The sequence below is a fragment of the Eutrema salsugineum genome, unplaced genomic scaffold (genome assembly GCF_000478725.1).
Source record: "Eutrema salsugineum unplaced genomic scaffold, Eutsalg1_0 scaffold_1, whole genome shotgun sequence".
NCBI lineage: Eukaryota > Viridiplantae > Streptophyta > Magnoliopsida > Brassicales > Brassicaceae > Eutrema > Eutrema salsugineum.
Window position 1 is genome coordinate 15,903,407 of NW_006256909.1, and position 21,806 is coordinate 15,925,212.

The 21,806-nt window shown below is 37.1% G+C and overlaps 2 protein-coding genes across 3 annotated transcripts; one reads left to right on the forward strand and one right to left on the reverse strand.

Annotated features, from left to right (window-relative positions):
* Window positions 1-377: 377 nt before the first annotated feature.
* On the reverse strand, window positions 378-4,525 carry LOC112082074. The gene is made up of 3 exons (XM_024149165.1): window positions 4,168-4,525; window positions 3,249-4,027; window positions 378-797 (listed from the first exon to the last, which is right to left on the reverse strand). Exons 1-3 carry the CDS (start codon window positions 4,523-4,525, stop codon window positions 378-380), a joined length of 1,557 nt encoding a protein of 518 aa, XP_024004933.1.
* An 8,170-nt stretch (window positions 4,526-12,695) lies between these two features.
* On the forward strand, window positions 12,696-14,707 carry LOC18030067 (protein PHR1-LIKE 3). 2 transcript variants are annotated; one of them, XM_006414807.2, is made up of 6 exons: window positions 12,696-12,938; window positions 13,280-13,356; window positions 13,483-13,537; window positions 13,606-13,684; window positions 13,790-13,859; window positions 14,099-14,707. In XM_006414807.2, the coding sequence occupies exons 1-6, from the start codon at window positions 12,755-12,757 to the stop codon at window positions 14,516-14,518; spliced, it is 885 nt and encodes a 294-aa protein (XP_006414870.1). In that variant the 5' UTR covers window positions 12,696-12,754; the 3' UTR covers window positions 14,519-14,707. The 2 variants fall into 2 exon arrangements, with proteins under 2 accessions (XP_006414870.1, XP_006414869.1); XM_006414806.2 differs by having other exon boundaries at window positions 14,108-14,707.
* Window positions 14,708-21,806: the final 7,099 nt, after the last annotated feature.

Consider the following 21,806-nt stretch of genomic DNA (forward strand, 5'->3'; position numbering starts at 1 on the left):
AATAAATTTGATTCGATTTATTCGATTTATTTGTAGACAGGGTGGATAGATATATAAATGTCCTAATTCGTGGTTGGTATAAAGTTAAGAGACGTTTCAATAACTGCTAAACTGACCCGAACAAGTCGTACATTATAAAGGAAACTGGTTTCGGGCACTTTAATAAAAGTGAACTGACCATTATTCTTAAAAAAATGCTGGTTAGAAAATGGTTAGGTGAAAATTTTACTTTTTGACAGAACATATTATATTATTTTCACCCGTATCATAAATTCTCCACCCTCCAACCACACACCAGTGAAGTCCATATATGACGATTTTGCTTTGTCTTAACTAAACTTGCCTTCTTTCTTACAAAAACAAACCCTCAACCAATCTTATTTCCAAACATGACTCTCCCAAACTTGCCTGATGAAATTCTTCTCAAAATTGTGAAGAGGGTCGGCAGTGAAGCATTTTGGCGACTTGACCCATTTGTCTGTGCAGGAAAGCGCACACTCCGGCTTGTTTTCACCGACGATGTCCTCAAATCTTGCAACATTTCTGCCCTTTGCTGTGTCTCCGGCGACATATGCCCTCGAAACAAAAGACGCCCATTCTTTCTGAAATGTTTGGCGAGTGGAAACCCTGAGGCAAGATACTGGGAAGGCCTGAGACTTGCGACCCGAGGCGCCGATCTCATTGCAAGTAGGAGCATGATGGAAGAAAATATACCCATCGATGCTCTCTCGACCCTGGCGTCGGCCATGTTCAGCGTTTGCTAGGGTGACCCTTGTTCCGCAAGTTAAACATTGCAACTGTTGGCAACCAATCACGGAAGTCTACAGTCAGAGCGTGTGCGACAATTAGGTGAGGAGTTAATTCTTGAGATTTCATAGTTCGGTACCGCATACATGGTAACGTACTTAGACTCGTTTTCATATCCAAACGACGACGTTATCAAGCCGCCTGATTGTGCATTTGATCATTATGAACCTGAATTCCGAATACTTTGCAATGGTTGCTTCATATATTGGTGTGCTAGGCGTATCTACGAAATGCTTTAAAAATATGTTTATGGTGTACACCTTTCCGAGTGTACACAACTATGTGTATACTATATGAAGTGTACACCTATATTTCATTTATATTATGTAATGGCGAATCTTTCAATTAATATTCGATGACTTATGTTTTATATCGGATACTTATTAACGTAATTATTAACGAAAATAACAAATGCTTCCACAATTTATCAAATCCTAAACAACTAAAGCATAAATCAATAAAAAAATTTAATAAAGTCACAAAAGTTCGGCAAAAGACGCTAACAAAATTCACGACCAAATTTAAAATAAATAATTAAGTCAAAATTAAATAGTGTTCATATTTTTTCCCAAAGAAAAAGAACAATTCAACATAACATAAATTGAGTTTTCATTATTTAAATAAGTAGACGACTTCATGTTCCGGCGTGGTCCACCGTCCATGCAAGTGCAGTGGTTTCAAAAGCAGCCCTATCTTCCACGTAAATTCTTGCAATTTCTTCAACAAAAAATTGTCATTCACTTATTTGGGGGGCAGTTAACATTTGGTGTATTTCAGTGAGTACCTGATTACATAGAGATGTAAACACACTTAAGCCCTGATTTCATCAAAATTAAGACTAATTAAGCAAAAGACAATAACGATTTCTTTCTTTCATAAGTAAAAATATATCATTAATGCTGTTGTTGGTCTTGAAGTGAGTTGGGTTCAACATCTTAAGAAAAATGTTCCCGTAAGTATTCACGTTTAGGTAATACACTTTTGTTTTGAACGTCACCTGCAAGAACACAGTGTTATTAGGAATTGAAATCTTTATTGAAGGTATCCCTAATTAAAAATACAGAAAATTGAGACAGCAATCATATGCTTCATTCCTTACCCTCGGTGGCACGAAGGGGTACTCAAGCGAAAAGTGAATGTCTAGTTTGAAAACCCCATTCTCATAGGGTGCCTTTAGGCCCCATTAGGATAGCTTCCCAGTGATACAAGTCCTCACCAACAGGTCCTAATCAAATCGGCAAAACACTAATTAAGTAGACGATGTGAAAGACCGAAACTGTTAAACATTAACCAATCCTCAAAAGCTAAAACTTAAAAACTACCCTATTTTCAAAAGAACCCTCAAATACCTGTACTGAAACATGAACTTTTTTTCCTCTCCACATCCTTCAATTGCAATGAGATCACTTTGGAGGAGTACATTTTTAGGAAGTAACTATTAATTTTGGTATTTAACTTTTCCTATCTCCCAAAACTTGTTTGACTGAAGAAGGATGGGACAGTTTTTATAGAGGACGAGAGGAAAAACAGTTTTAAGAGATGACAAACGAGACGGTCAATGGTGCCTACAAAAAAAATGGGTTTCTAAAAAGGTACTTAATTAGTTTTTGTCGTTTCGTATTTGATTTTTTGCGTTTATTCTTCATACACTATTTTCCAATATAGCGGTTTTTCAAAAACGTAATGAATTAATATTTTGAAAAAACCGTTTATTCGTGTTGTTCTATCCTACAATTTCTTTTCAGGGACACGATCATTGTCTGTTTTGTCGATAATGTTTTGGAATTTTCTCTCTCTGCTATAGAACCATGTCTTTTACTGCATTATTACGATCCCCTAAACAAGAGAACCCTAAACCCTAAATCGTAAACCATAAACCCTAAAACTTAAACCTAAGCCATAATGTGCGTACACCTATATTAATATGCGTACACCATATAATGTTTACTGATTCATTTTGTCCACCGTGCCTACCGTACACAAAATGTGTACACCTTGTCCAGTGTACATCATAAAATTGATAACAAATATAACATAATTTCATGCTTTGGCAGTTTTAAATAAAATAACGTATTTTACGCAAGGAAACAAAATCCAAAAACCAAAGCGAGATCCACCCACAAAAACCAACAACACCCCCGCAAAAACCAAACCAACGCTCTTTCCAAACCCAACAAAAGCCACACCCGGTCAACCCAATGGTTCCTTGCATTTTGCCCGGTTGTGTCCGGGATTTCCACATCTCGAGCATTTGTTTGGCTTCTTCTTTTTCGCAACCTGCAACAGCGTATATCAGTAAACAATAATATTATGATTGGGGAAAAATATTTGTTTAGGTGTATACTAACCTGAAGATACTCTCCTGCTGAAAGTTTTCTCTTTGTCGTAGGCCTTCCTGATTAACGTTTTGTCTTTGGTGACATAATATTCAGGTCACGCACCTCAGCAGAGATACGAATGTCGTCAGGGTCGGGCACTAGTAGGATTTTGCCACTAAATTTTTCACTCCAAATTGATTTCTTAAGAATTGGATCAACCAAACTGCTGTACTCCACTTGACGAAACCTAGCCGCGGCCATTGCATGTCGGCAAGGGTATTTCAATGTCTGAAACTCTAGACACGTGCATGTTTTGTTTAGAAGATCTACATGCCGCCGTACACCTATGAACTCAGAACTGACTTCAACCTCCCACGCAAAAATGCCTTGAAGCGATAGGGCAGCAGATTTTTCAAGCTGCAGGTTCATTAACTTGTCAACTTCTGGAATGTCACCATCAATCTTTTGAATTTTCTCTCTTCTGCATTCAATCCACCTACTTAACATTCGCCTGATAAATTCTAGCATTGCAACGATTGGACTGTCTCTTGCTGCAAATAGTGCATTGTTCAGAGACTCCGCAATGTTACTGGACGTCATATTATACCTCTGACCAGAAAAGTGTGATCTAGTCCACAGCGCAAGAGGGATTTTTTCCATGTACTCCCAACAACTATAATCAACATCCTTCAGCCTTGCATATAGTCTCTTGAAGTTAGAAACTGTGAACGCTTCTCCTGCCTTTCCGATCAAACCTTTCTGACCGGAACCTTTGTATTTAGCGTGAACATTTCTCTGGATATGGACATGACATGCACCGTGGTGTGCGTGTGGATACCAGTCCTTTTTAGCTTTGGAAATTCCACCGTGCCTATCCGAGATAATAGTAAGCTCAGAGGAATCTGGAATAATGTCTACCAACTTCTCAAAGAATCACCTCCATGTCCACTGGCTGTTAATTGGAAAACGGCGAACGCAATTGGAAAAACCTGGTAATTAGAATCTTGTCCACTGGCTGTGAATAGACAACCCTTATACTTACCAATCAGGTGCGTTCCATCAACAACAACTACCGGTTTCAAATGTTTCCATCCAAAAATACACGCAGCCAATGCCATAAATATGGACTTAAACCTTGTCATACCTTTTTCATCTCTCTCAGTTGACAAATGTGTTATGGTGCCGGGATTAGCATACTTGAGCACATGGAGGTAAATCGGTAATAATTTGAAAGAAGTCTCCTCTGTTCCGTGCGCAGAGTATATAGCCAGCTCCTTAACTTTCCAGCATTTCCAGCAAGAAGCTGTAATATTATATTCGGAGATAACAATTGCAGGTAGCTCACTCGCACGTGGACAACCTATTGTGTTCTCGTACTTAGACTTCAGCAAGGCTGCCATGACTTTACCAGTCGCATGCTTAGAAAAAAAGTTTTCTTGTATCCGGGTGGCATGTATGCTTCAAGCACACCTTCCTCACCTCATACAACGCAGAGTCGCCAGCTTGACACCCCAACACCCCCCAATCACATATCTTTGCTGGTCATTCCGCGACTGTGTACTTCTTCGCATGCCTTTTGAATTCGAACGTCACTACCTTCTTCAGCGCATAGATGGCCAACGTAAATTTAAAGTGTTCCTTGTTTCTGAACTTTTTCCCAACCCATATCTCTCCATCTTCATTTGACAAATCAAGATCATCGAAATCCCCTTGCATATCATGGTGCCACATCCAGAAATCCATATAGCTCTATACGTTTAATCGCTTTCTTCAATTCTGCACCGCCATTCTGACGCCCCCAAACGACATCACTAGGAGGAGTCTCCACAAAATCATTATCATCATCTCCATGGGGAGCCATAATCGGTTTCTCACATACAGTCCTCTTTCTTCCAGGAAAATGAATAGGACTCTCCGTTAAGACATTTGAGTAGTCCATATGGTTTGAGTCACTCGGCTCACTTCCGCGACTACTTCTAGAACCCCCTGAACTACCAGAGTCATCGTTATCCTCATCAAATGCAGGCTTAGAATGGAAACCATTTCCATCTGCTAGTACGTAATCATTCCACCAGTCAAAATCATAATCCAGATCATAATCATACTCAGAGCTGTATGCATCATCGTCAACATCATCAGCTTCCTTCTCTTCCGAATCTCTCGCCTCGTCTGATTCCTGGGACATTTTTAATTCCAACTCAGGGTGGTCAACAGAGGCAGCGTTACTTGGAACATATGGTTGTACAGATTCGGAGGTGTTCATGGTGGCTTTAGCCTCTACTTTCTCGTCTGATTCCTGGGACATTTTTAATCCCAATGTAGGATGGTCTACAGAGATAGCTTTAGTTAGAACATTAGGTTGTGATAACACCGTATTTTGACCACTTTTATGGATCGTTTTGAAATACTTTTTCTACGTTTTTTATTGCTTTCAAGTACTTTTATTACGTTTTTCTAGTATTTGTAGTTCCAAGACTCTTTTCAGGAAACTTAGGGAAAAGCTTAACAAAATGGATAGAAGACCAGATTTTTAGCTCAGAGTCAAACCGTCAGAAGTTCACCCCCGATTGAAGGCCTTCTCACCGTCTGATCCAGCTCAAATTTGGAGATCTCAAATATGGAAGTATCAGCTTTCCAGCACACTTTACAGCTTGGCAATCCAACTGTTCAATCAAAAGATATGCAAAGAGCAAGATGTCCCGTAAACCAGCTGGCAAGCATTTCCACCCGCGGCCAACAGCCATTTCACCACGGTCAAAGACTTCTCGACCGCGGCCAACCATCCATTCCCCGCGGTTACGCACTTCCCGACAGCGGCCAGCCAACTCCGAACTCGAAGGCCCAATTCTGAATCCCAAATCATTTTCTCAGCCTCAATTCCGGAACCCTAGACACCAGAGAGCATTGGAGACTATAAATACTTATCATCTAGATTGTTTTTAAGAGAGACGAAATACTTTACAATAAATTTTACTTTAAGCTTTTGTTTTTAGGTTTTAGGGAGAGAGAGAGATTTTCTCTTGAACCTTTGTTCTTTCTTTTCCAATTTCGATTATTGCTCTACTTTTTAATACTATGTTTTTGATTTCGTTCATCATGTCTGAACAGTTTTATTATTGGGTCTAAGGGATTTTCGATGGAGATACATGTGTTCGATGAGGATTCCATGAGCTATTGAAACCGAATCTTAGAACTTTTTCTTCTGAATTTACTTTTACTGCATGAGAGTAGCGTCATGAACTACAATCTGATCCAGATGCTTGGTGACACGAAAGTGTTCATCCGGTGTCAGATCTAGTTTGGGAAAGCAAAAAAAACATAGGAATAGAAACCTACCTATGGGCAATTTGTGAATGTTGACGAGTCTTCAACATAATGCATCTTTTCTTTTCCAGGGCCAGAGTGGAAACCTACTGGTCAGGGTTTAGAGAGATAGTTGTCTATGATCACGACAGTGGCGTATTCATACGTCCATGACTCTAGTTCGAAAAGTTTAAGCTAAGATCTTATCAAATTTACTCTCTAGCAATGTTTTGAATCGTTCATACCCCGGAGAAAACTTTCCTGAAACCCAGCGCCTTCTTTTCTATAGATTTACATCGATTTTATTTCAAGCTTTAGTTCATCATCTTCATTCTCTTAATCGATTTTCATTTAAGCAATTAGGTTTAGTCGTTTTTCTCGTTTTTAGTAGATTTCATTACGTTTAGTTATTAGGTCATTTTAATTCTCGTATTTTCTCGTTAAGACTATTTTTTACGTTTATAGACACCACCAAAACCCTCACAAAAATCGCCTGGTTCTAGACTTCCTTACTTTATATTTCTTTCGAAGGCTTTTGCAGGAAAGATCCTCTTTCCCTGTGGATTCGATCCCTAAGTACTAAAATCGATCAGCTGTGCACTTGCGGCTATTGATTTCATTTAGGGTAAAACTTGACACCCTCACCACACGACACATCAGGTTGTACACCTTTGAATGTATTCATTGCGGCCTCAGCCTCTACATTCTCGGCATGCGCTATCAGCAAACAATCATCGATATCTTCATCATCTGCTTCATCATCGGGTTGACTAGACGCTGCCAAAGAAGAGGCTTTTGCCGTTCCCTAGCAATTTGAACTTCAAGACTTTCCTTCCGTTTCAATCTCACCATTTCACCATTTACTGACTCCTTGAATGTGACAAATAAATTCACAGACTTATCTGACTTATGCAGCGAACGGAAGAATTTGTACTCTCGAGGAGTAACTATCACACATGGACAACTCCCGTCACCATTAAGCTCAGCTAGAACATCATCAAACCAGTAGGACATCTCCACTGAAACAACTCTCGGGTCTAATCCGAACTCATGCGCAATCAGATTTCTCAAATCCTCTGGTCCGGACACATCTTTGCAATTTATGCACCTTCCATTTTGAAATCCCAATCTCCTGTATAGTACCTTATCCACGTTCCCCCCATCACGAGAATGAACGCATCTATCGCAAATCGCGAACACCATATCTAAAACATTACTGGCAAATCGCAAACACTAGAACTAAAATTCGAATATAACTATGAAAATCTATGGGTGTACAAGGATAGGATTAAGTAACTAACCGTGGTTGTTGTCCTCTTGAACATCGCTTAATTTCTCCTTCAATTTCAACATCTTCTCGAAAGGGAAACTAGGGTTTCCAATTTGGTTTGGTTACTTTGTTTCTTATTTTCACTCAATTTATCTCCATTATCTCTAATTAACCACAATTTTTCCCGCCAAAATAAAATGGATGGGTAGTTTTGCTTGTAATGGGTTGGGTACTTTTGCCATTGTTTCCGACCCATAACCAAAGCCCAGTATGCTAAGATGGTTTTTTGGAAAATTGATTCCCAAATTCGAAAAACAGGCCCACAAAACATATATTCGGGCGCGTGAGTTTCTCTCTTCTCGGCTGTTACGTGCGCGGACTCTCTCTACTCATGGGACCCACATTATTTTCTGCGTCTGTCTCTCTCTCTTCCTCTAAGAAACAATGGTAAGTTTATGTTTATGAAAGGATGTCCCTATCTAGACTAATTAAAACTCAAACTACCCATTCCTCAAATAAAAACTTAAAAACTACCCTATTTTCAAATGAACCCTAAAAACAACTCAATCCTTCTTTGGTTTTCAAAACTACATATTCCTCTAATTTAAAACTTAAAAACTACCCATACAGCAATTTTCTCATATTATAATTAAGCAATACAAAGATGGCATTAAAACCAAATGCAAATAACCATAGGTTGCATATCAGTTATACATGGAAATGAAAATTGTAGAAAAACAAAAAGAAAATATTGATTTCTTGTAACATATAGCTCCATTAGTCATAAATATGTGCTTCAACTGAGAATATCATTATTACAAACCATGCATGTAGTGTCTCTGCAAGTTCTTGTAATTAGAAATTTTGCTTTTGACAATTCTCCATTCCTACACTTGTTTTTGTTTTTCACCAAGTGGCCCATTACTACAAGCCTGACGTGTAAAAAATCAAAGTAAAAGCCATTGGATATTGATCGACATATGACTATTTCACAAACAATTGTACAAAACTTCGCAAGGGGAAGCCAGATTCGTTCAAAGCTTTATAGGCAATGTCTATGTAAGCAACAAAAGCTAGAAATAATATACACATGGTGCAAGATTGAAGTGTTTGGACCCAATAGAAGCTGCCTAAGCGAAGAGAGAAAAAGAGATATGAAAATCATAAAATTATTCGACAAATCTCTGATCAGAATGAGAGATATACCAAAGATGTTCGGAGGAGATTCTTAGTGAAGAAATAAAGCCAATTGCAGTCGAATGACTCTTGAAATTTTAGAGTTTTATCGCATAACATCTTCACAAACCTTCAAGTTCCGTCTGTAGCCCCGAGCATATGGCATAAAGGCGAGAAATTCAAAGACATGAAAAGAAGGGGATTGACCAAAAAAAAGAAGGGAGAAATCCCGGAGAACATACCTAAAGTTTCTCTTAAAGAAAGAATAAAACAAAGGAGGAATGAAAAGTATCTCTATCATACATGCACAAGAAACGTTGATAATAAATGCTATAGAGAAAAAGATGAAGATGTGTAGCGAAGTTGAGAATTAAACATAAACGATTCAAAAAGTATAAGTATAAATGACACATTTAAATTATTTATTATTTTATTTAGATATATGTCACTTTCTCCAATGCTGACATGGCAAGTAATTGGAGAGAGTTTGTCATCTTTTATATATAAGATGACTAGTGGGTTAACCATACGCGGTATTTAGAATTACTGTTTATACTTGACGTAATTAGAAAATTATTTGACAATAATAAAATTTAATATATCGCAAAAAATAAAACTTTAGTAATAATTCAATATATCTTACACTTAGACATCTAATGTTCATAACTAAACACAAATCAAACCAATTATTGAATTTGGTTTACATATCTGGAACAATTAACTCCTATGAGAACAGTTATATTTCACACAATAAAAAAGGAGAATAACATTCTAATTAGGAGTTCAAAATCCACATTAGAGAATAATTGATACATATACTTCACTATTCCCAAATATAACTCATTTGACATTAATTTCATTTTGAAACATATGACATGTTTTCAAGAGGCACTTATAATCTCTATCTTGCTTTTGCTATCTCTCACTCTCTCTCTCTCTCTCTTTCTCACATATATAAACACTCATCAACGCGATAAATTAAACCATAAGCCTTCACTATCTTTTTCAGATTTTTCTCTTTTTTTTTGGCGAGTTTTGATGTCTTTTTTCTGACTTAACGTTCATGAATTTTTATGAGGACCTAAAACGTTTGCGTCTCAATGATTGGCTTGACAAAGTTATTATTTTGTGATACCACAATTTGCCTCTCATAATCAAAAATTCAGAGTTGTCACTCAAGTTTTTTAAAGCTCTTGTGAGTATTCTTATTCCCGGCTCCATGTCCAGACAACAATTTTCTAAGTATCAAAATTACAACAATTTTTTAATTGATTCTCTATAACTCACTTGTAATCAACCAACAATCTTTTTATTGATTCTCTATAACTCACTTGTAATCAACCAACATAGCGCAAACGTTGTCCTATAAAACAATTAATTAGTAAAACAAATTCTAACTATAAAATATTCAAGTCTCTCTCTCTATCTATCTCTTTCTCTAATACACACACTCATCAACGTGGTAAACTAAACCATAAACCATTTTTTGGCATGATTTAAATATAACATTCACTATTTTTCTCTACTTTTTCTCCTTTTTTGTGAGTTTTATGGTCTTTTTTCTAACTTGGCGTTGGAGAATTTTTGTGAGGAATTAAATCGTTCGTCTTCTCAATGATTGGTTTGATAAGGTTATCATTTTGGTATACCATAATTTGCTTGTCATGGTCAAAATATATTGAGTTGCCTTTCGAGTTTCGAGAAACTCTTGTGAGTATTCTTTTGTTCAATAATTCCCGTCTTTGTGCCCAAACACAATTTTTCTAACAATCAAAATCCATTATTTTATTAATCTCCTATAACTCACATTTAATCCTTATTAATTGTTTCAGATTATATTTCAAACATTTTTTTGTTTTTTAGCGAAAAAGTTGTATTCATAGTTTATAAACACTAAACGCTATATTTTTGTAATAAACTGATGAAACTAAAATTATTAAAGTGGAGTTTAGTTAGATTAATAATAAATTAGCTATTTTTATCAAATACATGTATTTTTAAATTCTAGATTATATTAATGCATAATAGTTTTATGAGCATTAAAGTATAAATATATAAAATACAATAAATCAAATAAACAACTTAACACTAACAAATAAACTGATGATGTGTCATAATTTTAAGCTATGAGTTGATGATGTGGTTTAATGAGAAGAGAGTTTATTCTACTTTATATATTTGTAATGTATTTGGTTTTGTTATCTTGATTTTATGTTTTATTTTAGACTTTGTTGTTTTATTCTTTGTACTGAAAATTTGGTTATATATATTATTTGAATTTATGATTGATATTGATATCTTAATTTCATATTTAATTTTTGGAATTAACTAAAATTTGAAATTAATTTATTTGTTGAAATTAAATTAATTAATTTTTATTACCATTGTAGAAAAATCATAGGAAATAGTTCATAAGAAAATGGTAGCAAATAGTTCATAGAAAAATAGTAGGAAAACGGTTGGAAAGTTTCTACGATTGTTTCAAACTCCGATTCGTATTTTCATAGAGATATCTACACTACACTTCTCTTAACTCCAATATAGTTTTATATTCAAACACTTGTCTTTCTTATTATTGTTCTTTAAATCACTTATAAAAAATGAAATGTATAATCCAACTCACTCCACAATATTTATGAGCACTGGCAAGCGACAAAAAGAGTCCCTCGATATCTATCAGGAACCCCAACACATGGCCTCTTCTTCAGCAAGTTTAATCTGCTAGCACTTCACACATTCTTCGATGCCGATTGGGCTGGAGACTTCGATGATTTGGTGTCGACGAATGCTTACATTGTGTATCTTGGGAAACATGTAATTTTTTTATCTGCGAAGAAACAAAAGCTGTTGCAAAATCATCTACTGAAGCTGAATATTTTTCTGTGGCAAATACAGCATCTGAGCTCAATTGGGTATGTTCCCTGCTCATGGAACTTGGCATTCATCAACACAAACCACCTGTTATATATTGCGACAACATAGGAGCCACCTATCTATGTGTGAATCCAGTTTTCCATTCGATGATGAAACATTTGGCCCTCGATTATCACTTCATATGTGATCAAGTTCAAGACAGCAAGTTACAGGTAGCTCATATTTCATCAGACCAGTTGGTGGATTGCCTCACTAAACTATTAAGTCGAGCTCGGTTTACACTTCTGCGTGACAAGATCGGCGTTACCAAAGGCCTTGATCTAGAGGGAGGATATTAATGATATGAAGATATGATCAAGGAAGATTTGATTAACTCAATTCTCTCCGTCATATCATCCTCATTTACTGTACAAATATCTACATGTGAAACGCTCTGTGTATAAATGTAATCGATCTCTCAATAATGAAAATCAATCATTCTCATTCTCTTTACACAAAAGCATTCTCGACTCTTTGAGCAATAACTTTCTCTTTATTGTTCAAAAATCCTTTTTATCTTATTAAAAATAAATCAAAGTTTTTATATTTGTACTATTTACAAAATTTTGAAGGGGAAAAATGCCAAAAAAAAAAATTGAAATCATAACTTTCAGCCAATAATAAAAAAAATAACTGGTGCTTTTTTAGCTGAAAGTGTGATATCATTTTTGGCATTTTTCTCAATTCTGAAGGTGGTATTTTTAGCTATACAAGTTGCTCTATATTTCTGGTATCTAAGAAAATGTTTTAAAATGGTTTTTTTTTTTAAAACAAAAAAAAAAAAAATCAAAATGTATGTCCAAGGCTCCAAGCTATCAACTCGTCTCATCGCTGTCTTAGAAATCCAGGCTCCGACCCGGGTCCACCCGTCACGGAACCGAATACCCCTTTTGACTGCCAGAGAAATCTCTGCATACATTTTCCTTCACTTTCCCGGTAAAGTAGCCGAGAAAAGTAGGGAAAGAGAATGTACTCGGCGATTCGTTCGTCGCTTCCGCTCGATGGCAGCATGGGAGATTATTCCGACGGAACTAATCTTCCCATCGACGCCTGCTTGGTCCTAACCACTGACCCAAAGCCCCGTCTTCGCTGGACGTCGGAGCTCCACGAGCGATTCGTCGACGCCGTCACCCAGCTCGGCGGACCCGACAGTAAGTACACTTGAAATTCCCTGGATCTTCGGATATAATGTGGTTTTGACTGTTTTTTGTTTTCCTTCGCCGGAGTCGCTTAAAGTCTTCTTAGGGTTTGTTTTATGAATAAAATGAGTCTTGGGTCTGTTTAGGTTTGTTAATTACAGATTTTGATATTAGATTCTCTCAAGTTTAGATCCTCGAATAATGGATGCTTTTCTTTGGGTTGTTGTCACTTTGAACAAATTCAATCTGCACATGCCAAGATTTGTGTCTTTTGTGCTCTTGCCAAGATTTGTTTGCAAGATGAATTTGGGATTTGCTTAGTTTTACTCTCTCTCTGTTTGTTTTGATTACAGAAGCAACGCCCAAAACGATAATGAGAACGATGGGAGTGAAAGGTCTCACTCTCTACCACTTGAAATCTCATCTTCAGGTTTGATGATACTCAACAATATCAATTTTATGGTTGATTAGTTACTTTATTTGTTTACCCGATTACATAAAACAAGCTTTTGATTGTGCTGTTTTCTATGTTATGTGGCTTTTTTTTGCTCGGTAGAAATTCCGCTTGGGGAGGCAATCCTGCAAAGAATCAACTGAAAACTCTAAGGATGGTAAATTCATTTAATTTTCCACTTTTTTTTTTCCATGGATTCAGCTTATGAACTTATCATCTCTGCAGTTTCTTGTGTTGCGGAGAGTCAGGACACAGGTTCATCTTCAACATCATCATTAAGATTGGCTGCGCAGGAACAGAACGAGTACGGTTACAAGTGGTCGTCTCTTCGTGCCCGGTTTCTTAAACTAGTGGCTGTGAATGTTCATTGTATGAACACTCCTTGTTTTGTTTTGTTTTCGTGAGCCAGGAGTTACCAGGTCACTGAAGCTTTGCGTGCTCAGATGGAAGTCCAAAGAAGACTACACGAGCAATTAGAGGTTAGCTTTCATTGCTCGGAGAGACTGTAATTAGTGAGAGACTCTCTACTCTCAACCAAAATGTCCAACCAAACAATGTAGACATCATTATAAACTCATCTCTCAATACTTGCTCTCTAACTCAAGTCACAACAGCTCTAATCTGCTAAGTTTAGTCCTCAAACCTTACATTCTAATGTTTGATTGATAGAAAAGTCAACATTGAACAATGGCTCCACATGTGATTGGGGTTTCATTAGTATGCGCAGGTACAAAGGAGACTCCAGCTAAGGATCGAGGCACAGGGGAAGTATTTGCAATCAGTTCTAGAGAAAGCTTGCAAGGCTATAGAGGAGCAAGCTGTTTCGTTCGCCGGGCTCGAGGCGGCTAGAGAAGAGCTCTCAGAGCTAGCCATAAAGGTCTCCAATGGGTGCCACCAAGGAACAACAAGCTCGTTCGACACGACCAAAATGAGGATTCCGTCCTTATCCGAGCTTGCAGTAGCGATAGAGCACAAAAACAACTGTTCAGCAGAGAGCTCTCTGACTTCAAGCACCGTGGGGAGTCCAGTTTCAGCTGCTTTGATGAAGAAGAGGCATCGTGGAGTGTTTGGAAACGGGGATAGTGTGGTTGTGGGTCATGAAACTGGGTGGATTATTCCTAGTAGTAGCATTGGATGAAGGTTAAAGAGAGAGAGAGCGAGAGCGAGGGAGACCAGATTTTAGCTTATTTGCTTTGTTGTATTATTTAACTCGAAACTTTGTCATCAAACCTATCTGTCTTAGTTTGTAATGTATATATTTGTTGAAGCTGTAGTGTCTCTTGTTGGAGTAAGCTTGAGAGAAGCTTAAGGAGCAAACTTCTAAATTCTTCTTTTGAAATAAGTTATATTTCCTAAAAATGTTACGGTTAGAGAAAAGGAAATTAGGAGTTATCTAATTACCTTATTCCTCTAGGTTTAGGAGTAATCTAAACATCTATATAAGGAGATGCCAATGTGTGGCATAACTTAGTTTGAGTTTTGGATCTTTAGGTTTTGAGAGAGTTTCCTAAAGTTTAATAAAAGTGAGTTTTATTAACTTGATCTTGATCAGTTTTGATATTATTTGGTATCAGAGCTTCTAGATACACGATCCAATACTTATAAACAAAGAAAGACGAACTATTCGAACGAGATGGGAGATCTGTACCCGCCGCAGGTCAACTAAAGGAGATGAGCACGTCTACAATACAATGTCCAATGTTAAACGCGACTAACTATACCGTGTGGGCAATGAGAATGCGCATATTACTCAAAGTTCACAAGGTCTGGGAAGTAGTGGAAACAGAATCAATGATACAGACAAAAACGTAATCGCCATGGCTCTGATCTTCCAGTCGATAGCTGAAGCAACCGTTTTACAAATCGGAGGACTAGATACCGCAAAGAAAGTTTGGAACGCAATCCAAGCAAAACATGTAGGAGCTGAACGAGTTCGGGAAGCCAGATTGCAGACTTTAATGGCTGACTTCGACAAACTGACGATGAAAGATACCGAAACTATAGACGACTTTAGCGGAAAGCTATCCGAAATCTGTTCGAAATCAGCAGCTCTGGGAGCATCCATTGAAGAACCAAAGTTAGTCCGAAAGTTTCTCAAAAGTCTCCCACGGAAGAAGTTCATACATATTGTGGCATCACTGAACAGGTGTTAGACCTTAACACCACTAGCTTCGAAGATATCACAGGTCGTTTAAAAGCTTATGAAGAACGTATCCAAGGAGAAGAAGGAGAAACTCAGGAGGACCAAAGCAAACTGATGTATGCAAGCACCGATTCTCAGTCAAATCGAAACTATACAGGTGAAAACAGAGGCAGAGGACGCAGAGGACGGTTTTATAACAGAGGAAGAGGTCGAGGCAGATCGAATGAAGCAAGAGATTTGTCCAAAGTAACGTGTTACAGGTGTGATAAGATGGGACATTATGCTTCAAGCTGCCCCGATAGACTGCTTAAACTCCAAGAAGCCAAAGAAACTGAAGTCAATGAAGATGACACACACGAAGGAGAAAAACTGATGATGAACGAAGTCGTGTTCCTCAACGAAAACAATGTAAAACCAGAAAGATTCGAGGCATCATCTGATGCAGACAATATTTGGTACCTAGACAATGGTGCTAGTAACCACATGTCTGGTAATCGAGATTTCTTCTCTAAGATCGACGAAACCATCACAGGCACGGTGCGGTTTGGTGATGATTCCCGCATTGATATCAAAGGCAAAGGATCCATATTGTTCGTGACCAAGAATGGTGAAAGAAAGATCCTTGCAGATGTTTATTTTATACCAGGTCTCAGGAGCAATATCATTAGTTTGGGGCAGGCCACCGAGTCAGGGTGTGATGTCCACATGAAAAGGGATCACCTAACTCTACATGGAAGTGATGGCAAGCTCTTAGTAACAGCAAAGAGGTCAAGAAATCGATTATACAAATTTCATATGGATGTGGAAAACAACAAATGTCTGCAACTTACAACACTGAGTGATTCAGCCAAATGGCATGCAAGACTAGGACATGTTGGACTAGAAGCAATGAAGACTATGATCAAGAAGGATCTAGTCACGGGTATACCAAGCATTACTGTCGAGAAAGAGACTTGTTCTGCGTGTCTGCTCGGTAAACAGACGAGAAAATCTTTTCCTCTTGCCAGTTCATATCGAGCAACAAACCTACTTGAGCTGATTCATGGGGACCTCTGTGGACCTATTTCGCCAGCTACAGCAGCACTAAATAGATACATCTTTGTATTAATAGATGATCACTCGAGGTATATGTGGTCTCTTCTGCTAAAAGAAAAAGGGGAAGCATTCAGCAGATTCAAGAAGTTCAAGCAAGTTGTCGAGCAAGAAACTGGGGTTAAGATTAAAACCCTTCGAACTGACAGAGGAGGCGAGTTCATGTCTCAGGAATTTCAAGATTTCTGCGACAATACAGGCATAATAAGACACTTGACAGCTCCGTATTCTCCTCAACAAAACGGAGTAGTCGAAAGACGAAACAGAACTCTCTTAGAGATGACAAGGAGCATCATGAAGCATATGAATGTTCCCAATTACTTATGGGGTGAAGCTGTTCGACACGCAACTTATCTCATAAACAGAACAGCAACTAAAACCTTGATTTCGCAGACCCCATATGAGTCGTTTAAGGGGAAGAAGCCGAACATCGAGCACTTAAGAGTATTTGGGTGCATTGGATATGCAAAAGTGACAACACCTCATCTGAAAAAACTAGACGACAGATCACAAATCCTCATTCATCTAGGAACAGAGCCCGGTTCGAAAGCCTATAGGCTATTAGAACCGAAAAGCAAGAAAATAATTGTAAGTCGCGATGTGACCTTACGATGAAACAAAAGGATGGAGGTGGACCAGTTCAAGGAGTGAACTTTGCAATGAAAGAGATGGTATCGGAACATTCACCGTAACCTCGTGAGAGAATAAAACAGGGGATGACGAAACAGAGGAGATAGGGAATGAACAGAGTATCGACAATAATAATCTAGCTGACGAAGGAGATGAACCTATGGATAATCTCGAGTTCGAAACTAATGCGGAGCAAGAACAGGGAACACCTGCTCTCAGAAGATCAACTCGTACACGAAAACAGCCGGAATATCTAGCCGACTTTATCCTTATGGCAGAACTCGATGGTGAAAAACTTTTGCTCGCAATAAATGAAGAACCATGGGACTACAGCGAAGCAAAAGAGCTACAAGTCTGGAGAGATGCATGTAAGGAAGAAATCTCCTCAATAACCAAAAACAGAACTTGGAGCTTGGTTGATCTTCCTGCAGGAGCAAAAGCAATCAGACTTAAGTGGGTATTTAAAATCAAACACAATTCGGATGGGAGCATAAATAAGTACAAATCGAGAATGGTTGCAAAGGGATACGTACAGAAGTATGGAGTGGATTTCGACGAGGTCTTTGCCCCAGTAGCCCGCATTGAAACAATCCGCTTCATCATCGCATTAGCAGCTTCAAACAAGTGGGAAGTTCACCATCTCGATGTAAAAACAGCTTTTTTACATGGTGAACTAAAGGAGGAAGTTTATGTGCAGCAACCAGAGGGATTCGTGATTAAAGGCAATGAAAGTAAAGTATACAAGCTACACAAAGCTCTCTATGGACTTAGACAAGCACCTAGGGCTTGGAACAACAAGCTAAACCAGATCCTTCAAAAACTGAAATTTGACAAGTGTTCAAAAGAACCTTCGTTATATCGGAAGAATGACAAAGGATTACTTCTTGTGGCTGTATATGTAGACGACTTGCTCGTCACAGGATCGAGTTTGGAAGAGATACTTGAGTTTAAAAGGAATATGTCTGAATGTTTTGAGATGAGCGATCTAGGACGTCTGACATATTATCTTGGAATTGAAGTGGTACAGCAGAAGAATGGTATCACATTGAATCAAGGACGATATGCAAAAATAATTCTTGAAGAAAACGGCTTGGACGAATGTAATGCTGTTCACATACCGTTGGATTCAGGATTAAAGTTGTGCAAGGCACAGGAAGAACGAAGCATTGATGAAAAGAAGTATCGAAGGAACATAGGGTGTTTACGATACTTACTTCATACGAGACCAGATCTTTCATTCTGTGTAGGAGTACTTAGCAGGTACATGCAAGATCCAAAAGAATCACATATTAAAGCTTTGAAGCAAGTTTTAAGGTATCTTCAAGGAACCTTAAACTATGGTTTGAAGTTTGAAGGAGCAAATACTTCTGGTCTAGTCGGATACAGTGACAGCAGTCATAATGTTGACCTAGATGATGGAAAGAGTACATCAGGCCACATATTTTACCTCAATGAGTGCCCCATAACTTGGTGTTCACAGAAGCAAGAGACTGTTGCTTTATCTTCTTGTGAGGCGGAATTCATGGCTGCAACAGAAGCAGCTAAACAAACGATTTGGTTGCAGGAACTACTCGAAGAGGTCACCGGATCAGGATGCAAGAAGACGGTGGTGCGGATTGATAATAAATCAGCAATTGCCTTGACTAAAAATCCAGTGTTTCACGGTAGAAGCAAGCACATATATAGGAGGTACCACTTCATTCGGGAGTGTGTCGAAAATGAGCAGATATCGGTTGAACATGTTCCAGGAACAGAGCAGAAAGCTGATATTTTGACCAAAGGACTTAGCAGGATTAAGTTTAAAGAGATGAGAGATCTTATTGGAGTCAAAGAGGTGATCCAAAGTGACTTCAAGCTTAAGGGGGAGATTGTTGGAGTAAGCTTGAGAGAAGCTTAAGGAGCAAGCTTCCAGATTCTTCTTTTGAAATAAGTTATATTTCTTAAAAGTGTTAGGATTAAAGAAAAGGAAATTAGGAGTTATCTAATTACCTTATTCCTTTAGGTTTATGAGTAATCTAAACATCTATATAAGGAGATGCCAATGTGTGGCATAACTTATGAGTTTGAGTTTTGGATCTTTAGGTTTTGAGAGAGTTAAGTTTAATAAAAGTGAGTTTTATTAACTTGATCTTGATCAGTTTTGATATTATCTCTTTTAGTCTTGGTGTGTTATATCTTCATCTTTGTTTGCTCCTTAGATATTTATTCCTACAACTATTGCCTATTCGAGGGAAAAGGTAAAAGGGAAAGAAAAGGCGGGAGTGTACTAAAATTATACTCCAACACCTCCAACACCAGTTTCACATCTCGATTCATCATATCATCCTTGAGTTAGTATTCATCGTATTTGGAGATTTTGGATCTAACTTAAGGTTTCTCATACTACGCGTTTTCCATGATTCGTTTTCAAATCCATCTGTGCGATTTGACTTGTGAAGAGCTGAAACATGAGATGTATCTAATCTTACCATTTATAGTGGTCTCTCTCTTGATATTTCTATTCGTACAAGCCATTTTCCCATGCGTCATGAGGAATGAGAAAGTTTAAATAAACATGAGAAATACAAATTGTTTTGCTCGTTCCATTCTTCAAATACTTTACCTGTCGCAAGAAACGTATTATATAGATCTTAACGTTAGTTTGGTGAAGGAAATTTGGGTAAAAATTGGTTAGATGATATGTAGCATCAATTTTTGTTTTTGCTTTCGTTTGAGTACGTATCCCTTAAAGTCATGGTGGAAGACATGTTCCCTACAATTGTTGCCTTAAGATTTCAGATCAAGGGCATATCGAAAGGATATGTTCTTTGAGGTGATGCGGAGGTCGAACCAGAAGAGGAAGACCACGAGCCAGAGATGATGTAGCCCAACCCCGAGCAATCATGGATCATCTTGATGAGCCCCTCAACAGCCCAAAACTATGAAGACTCAAGGAGTATCAGCCAAATAAAGCCCACAAACATACAATCATTCAAATCGGCCCATATTGACATATTAGATGATTATTCGCACCATGTGCGGAGTAAACATCAACCATTATTCTTTTATTCAAATATGTAAATATAATATTTATAAATAGAATTACAAAAATGTTAGTTGATATTTACAATTGCATAATCAACACATATATTTGCAATTATAAATATCAACTAACATTTTTGTAAGTGTATTTATATATATTATAGGTGTATTTATATAAATATATGTTATTTATATAATTGTAAATAATAATTAAAGTTATATTTATTTTGCAATATAATTAAATTAATACTAGATTATTACTGGGTTTATAATTAGTTTTAATAGTATTTTTATTTGAATGAAATTGCACATTAAATATATTAAATTAGATTAATACGTTCTATATAATCGGTCCAATATCAGATTAAGATATTTTGCTTTGACATAAAAAAAATTTGAATTATAATATGTATGATTTTTTTTAGATTTTTTTATTATTAAATGGATAATTTTGTTTTTAAAAAAATAAAATTAAGATTAAAAAGATGAAATAAGAATATAATGTATAGTAATCCTATATATTAAATGAGAATGTAGTTTAATGAAAAAATTCGATTTGTTTTAATTTGATTGGTTTAGAAAACCTCTCTTGCCAACGTCAATGATGACGTTTATTCCACGTCAAATGTGACATGGCAAAGTTGATAGCTCTGCGCAATTTCATTGGATGATAATGCTGATGTGTAAATTCTGTCCAAATTTTTTATGATATAAAATAATTAAGAAACGAGAAAATCACAAACAGATAAACACGCGGATCTTTATACCCGACCCGGCCCAATTATCTGTTTTTAAAAACATTATTTGGCCCTATACGTCTGAGAAGCCCATTTCTAAATTTATTGAAGTTATTGATTTTTAAAAACTTTTCCGCGTCAGAAAATAGAAATGATTCCAAAAATGGAAGATTACAGTAACTATTAGCAGGATTTACCGGAGTTAATGTAACAAAATATACAGAAATCTTAATTTTTCAAAAAGAAACAAGAATTTATGTTACAGTTTAATAGTAGACATCAATTTTGGCAATAAAATCAATTTGAATATATTGATTCTCAAATATTCCCGCAACAATATCTACTTCTACGCACATTCCGAATATCCATATTCTTCATTTCATTCTCTTTCTCCAAATAATTGAATTCCCGCCTAACATCATTTTAAAATTGTTTTCATTCACTTCCTCTCCCTATATATACCACCTATCGTAAACCCTAAAACTCTACCATTCTCATTCACAAAAGTGGCTTTAGTCCGCAGACGTTCAGCTGCTATAGTTCCATTTGCCAAATTAGATCAATCAAGTGAAATTCAGAAAGTTAGAGCTACTATATTTTCACTTTGGAAACTCAAGAATAGGCAGTCTGGCTTTGTTATAGAAATGATATTGGTTGACGAAGAGGTTTGTATGCGATCTTATGTATTTTTCTTATTGTTATTTTAAGTAATCTACATATTATATAGTAATACTATTTACGTGTGATTCACATGGCACTAGGATTCATGCTACTGTTGATGAAGAAATCATCGCAAAACATAA

Excerpts from the sequence above, each read along its gene's own strand:
- LOC112082074 (XM_024149165.1), bottom strand. The coding sequence starts at position 4,525 with ATGGCAGCCTTGCTGAAGTCTAAGTACGAGAACACAATAGGTTGTCCA. Across the intron at positions 4,028-4,167 it reads TGATGGAACGCACCTGATTG|ATTCCTCTGAGCTTACTATT; the intron begins GTAAGTATAAGG and ends ACATTATTCCAG. Across the intron at positions 798-3,248 it reads ACATTCGTATCTCTGCTGAG|TTGCAATGTTTAACTTGCGG; the intron begins GTGCGTGACCTG and ends GGTTGCCAACAG.
- LOC18030067 (XM_006414807.2), top strand. The coding sequence starts at position 12,755 with ATGTACTCGGCGATTCGTTCGTCGCTTCCGCTCGATGGCAGCATGGGA. Across the intron at positions 13,538-13,605 it reads AACTGAAAACTCTAAGGATG|TTTCTTGTGTTGCGGAGAGT; the intron begins GTAAATTCATTT and ends TCATCTCTGCAG. Across the intron at positions 13,860-14,098 it reads GACTACACGAGCAATTAGAG|TATGCGCAGGTACAAAGGAG; the intron begins GTTAGCTTTCAT and ends GGGTTTCATTAG.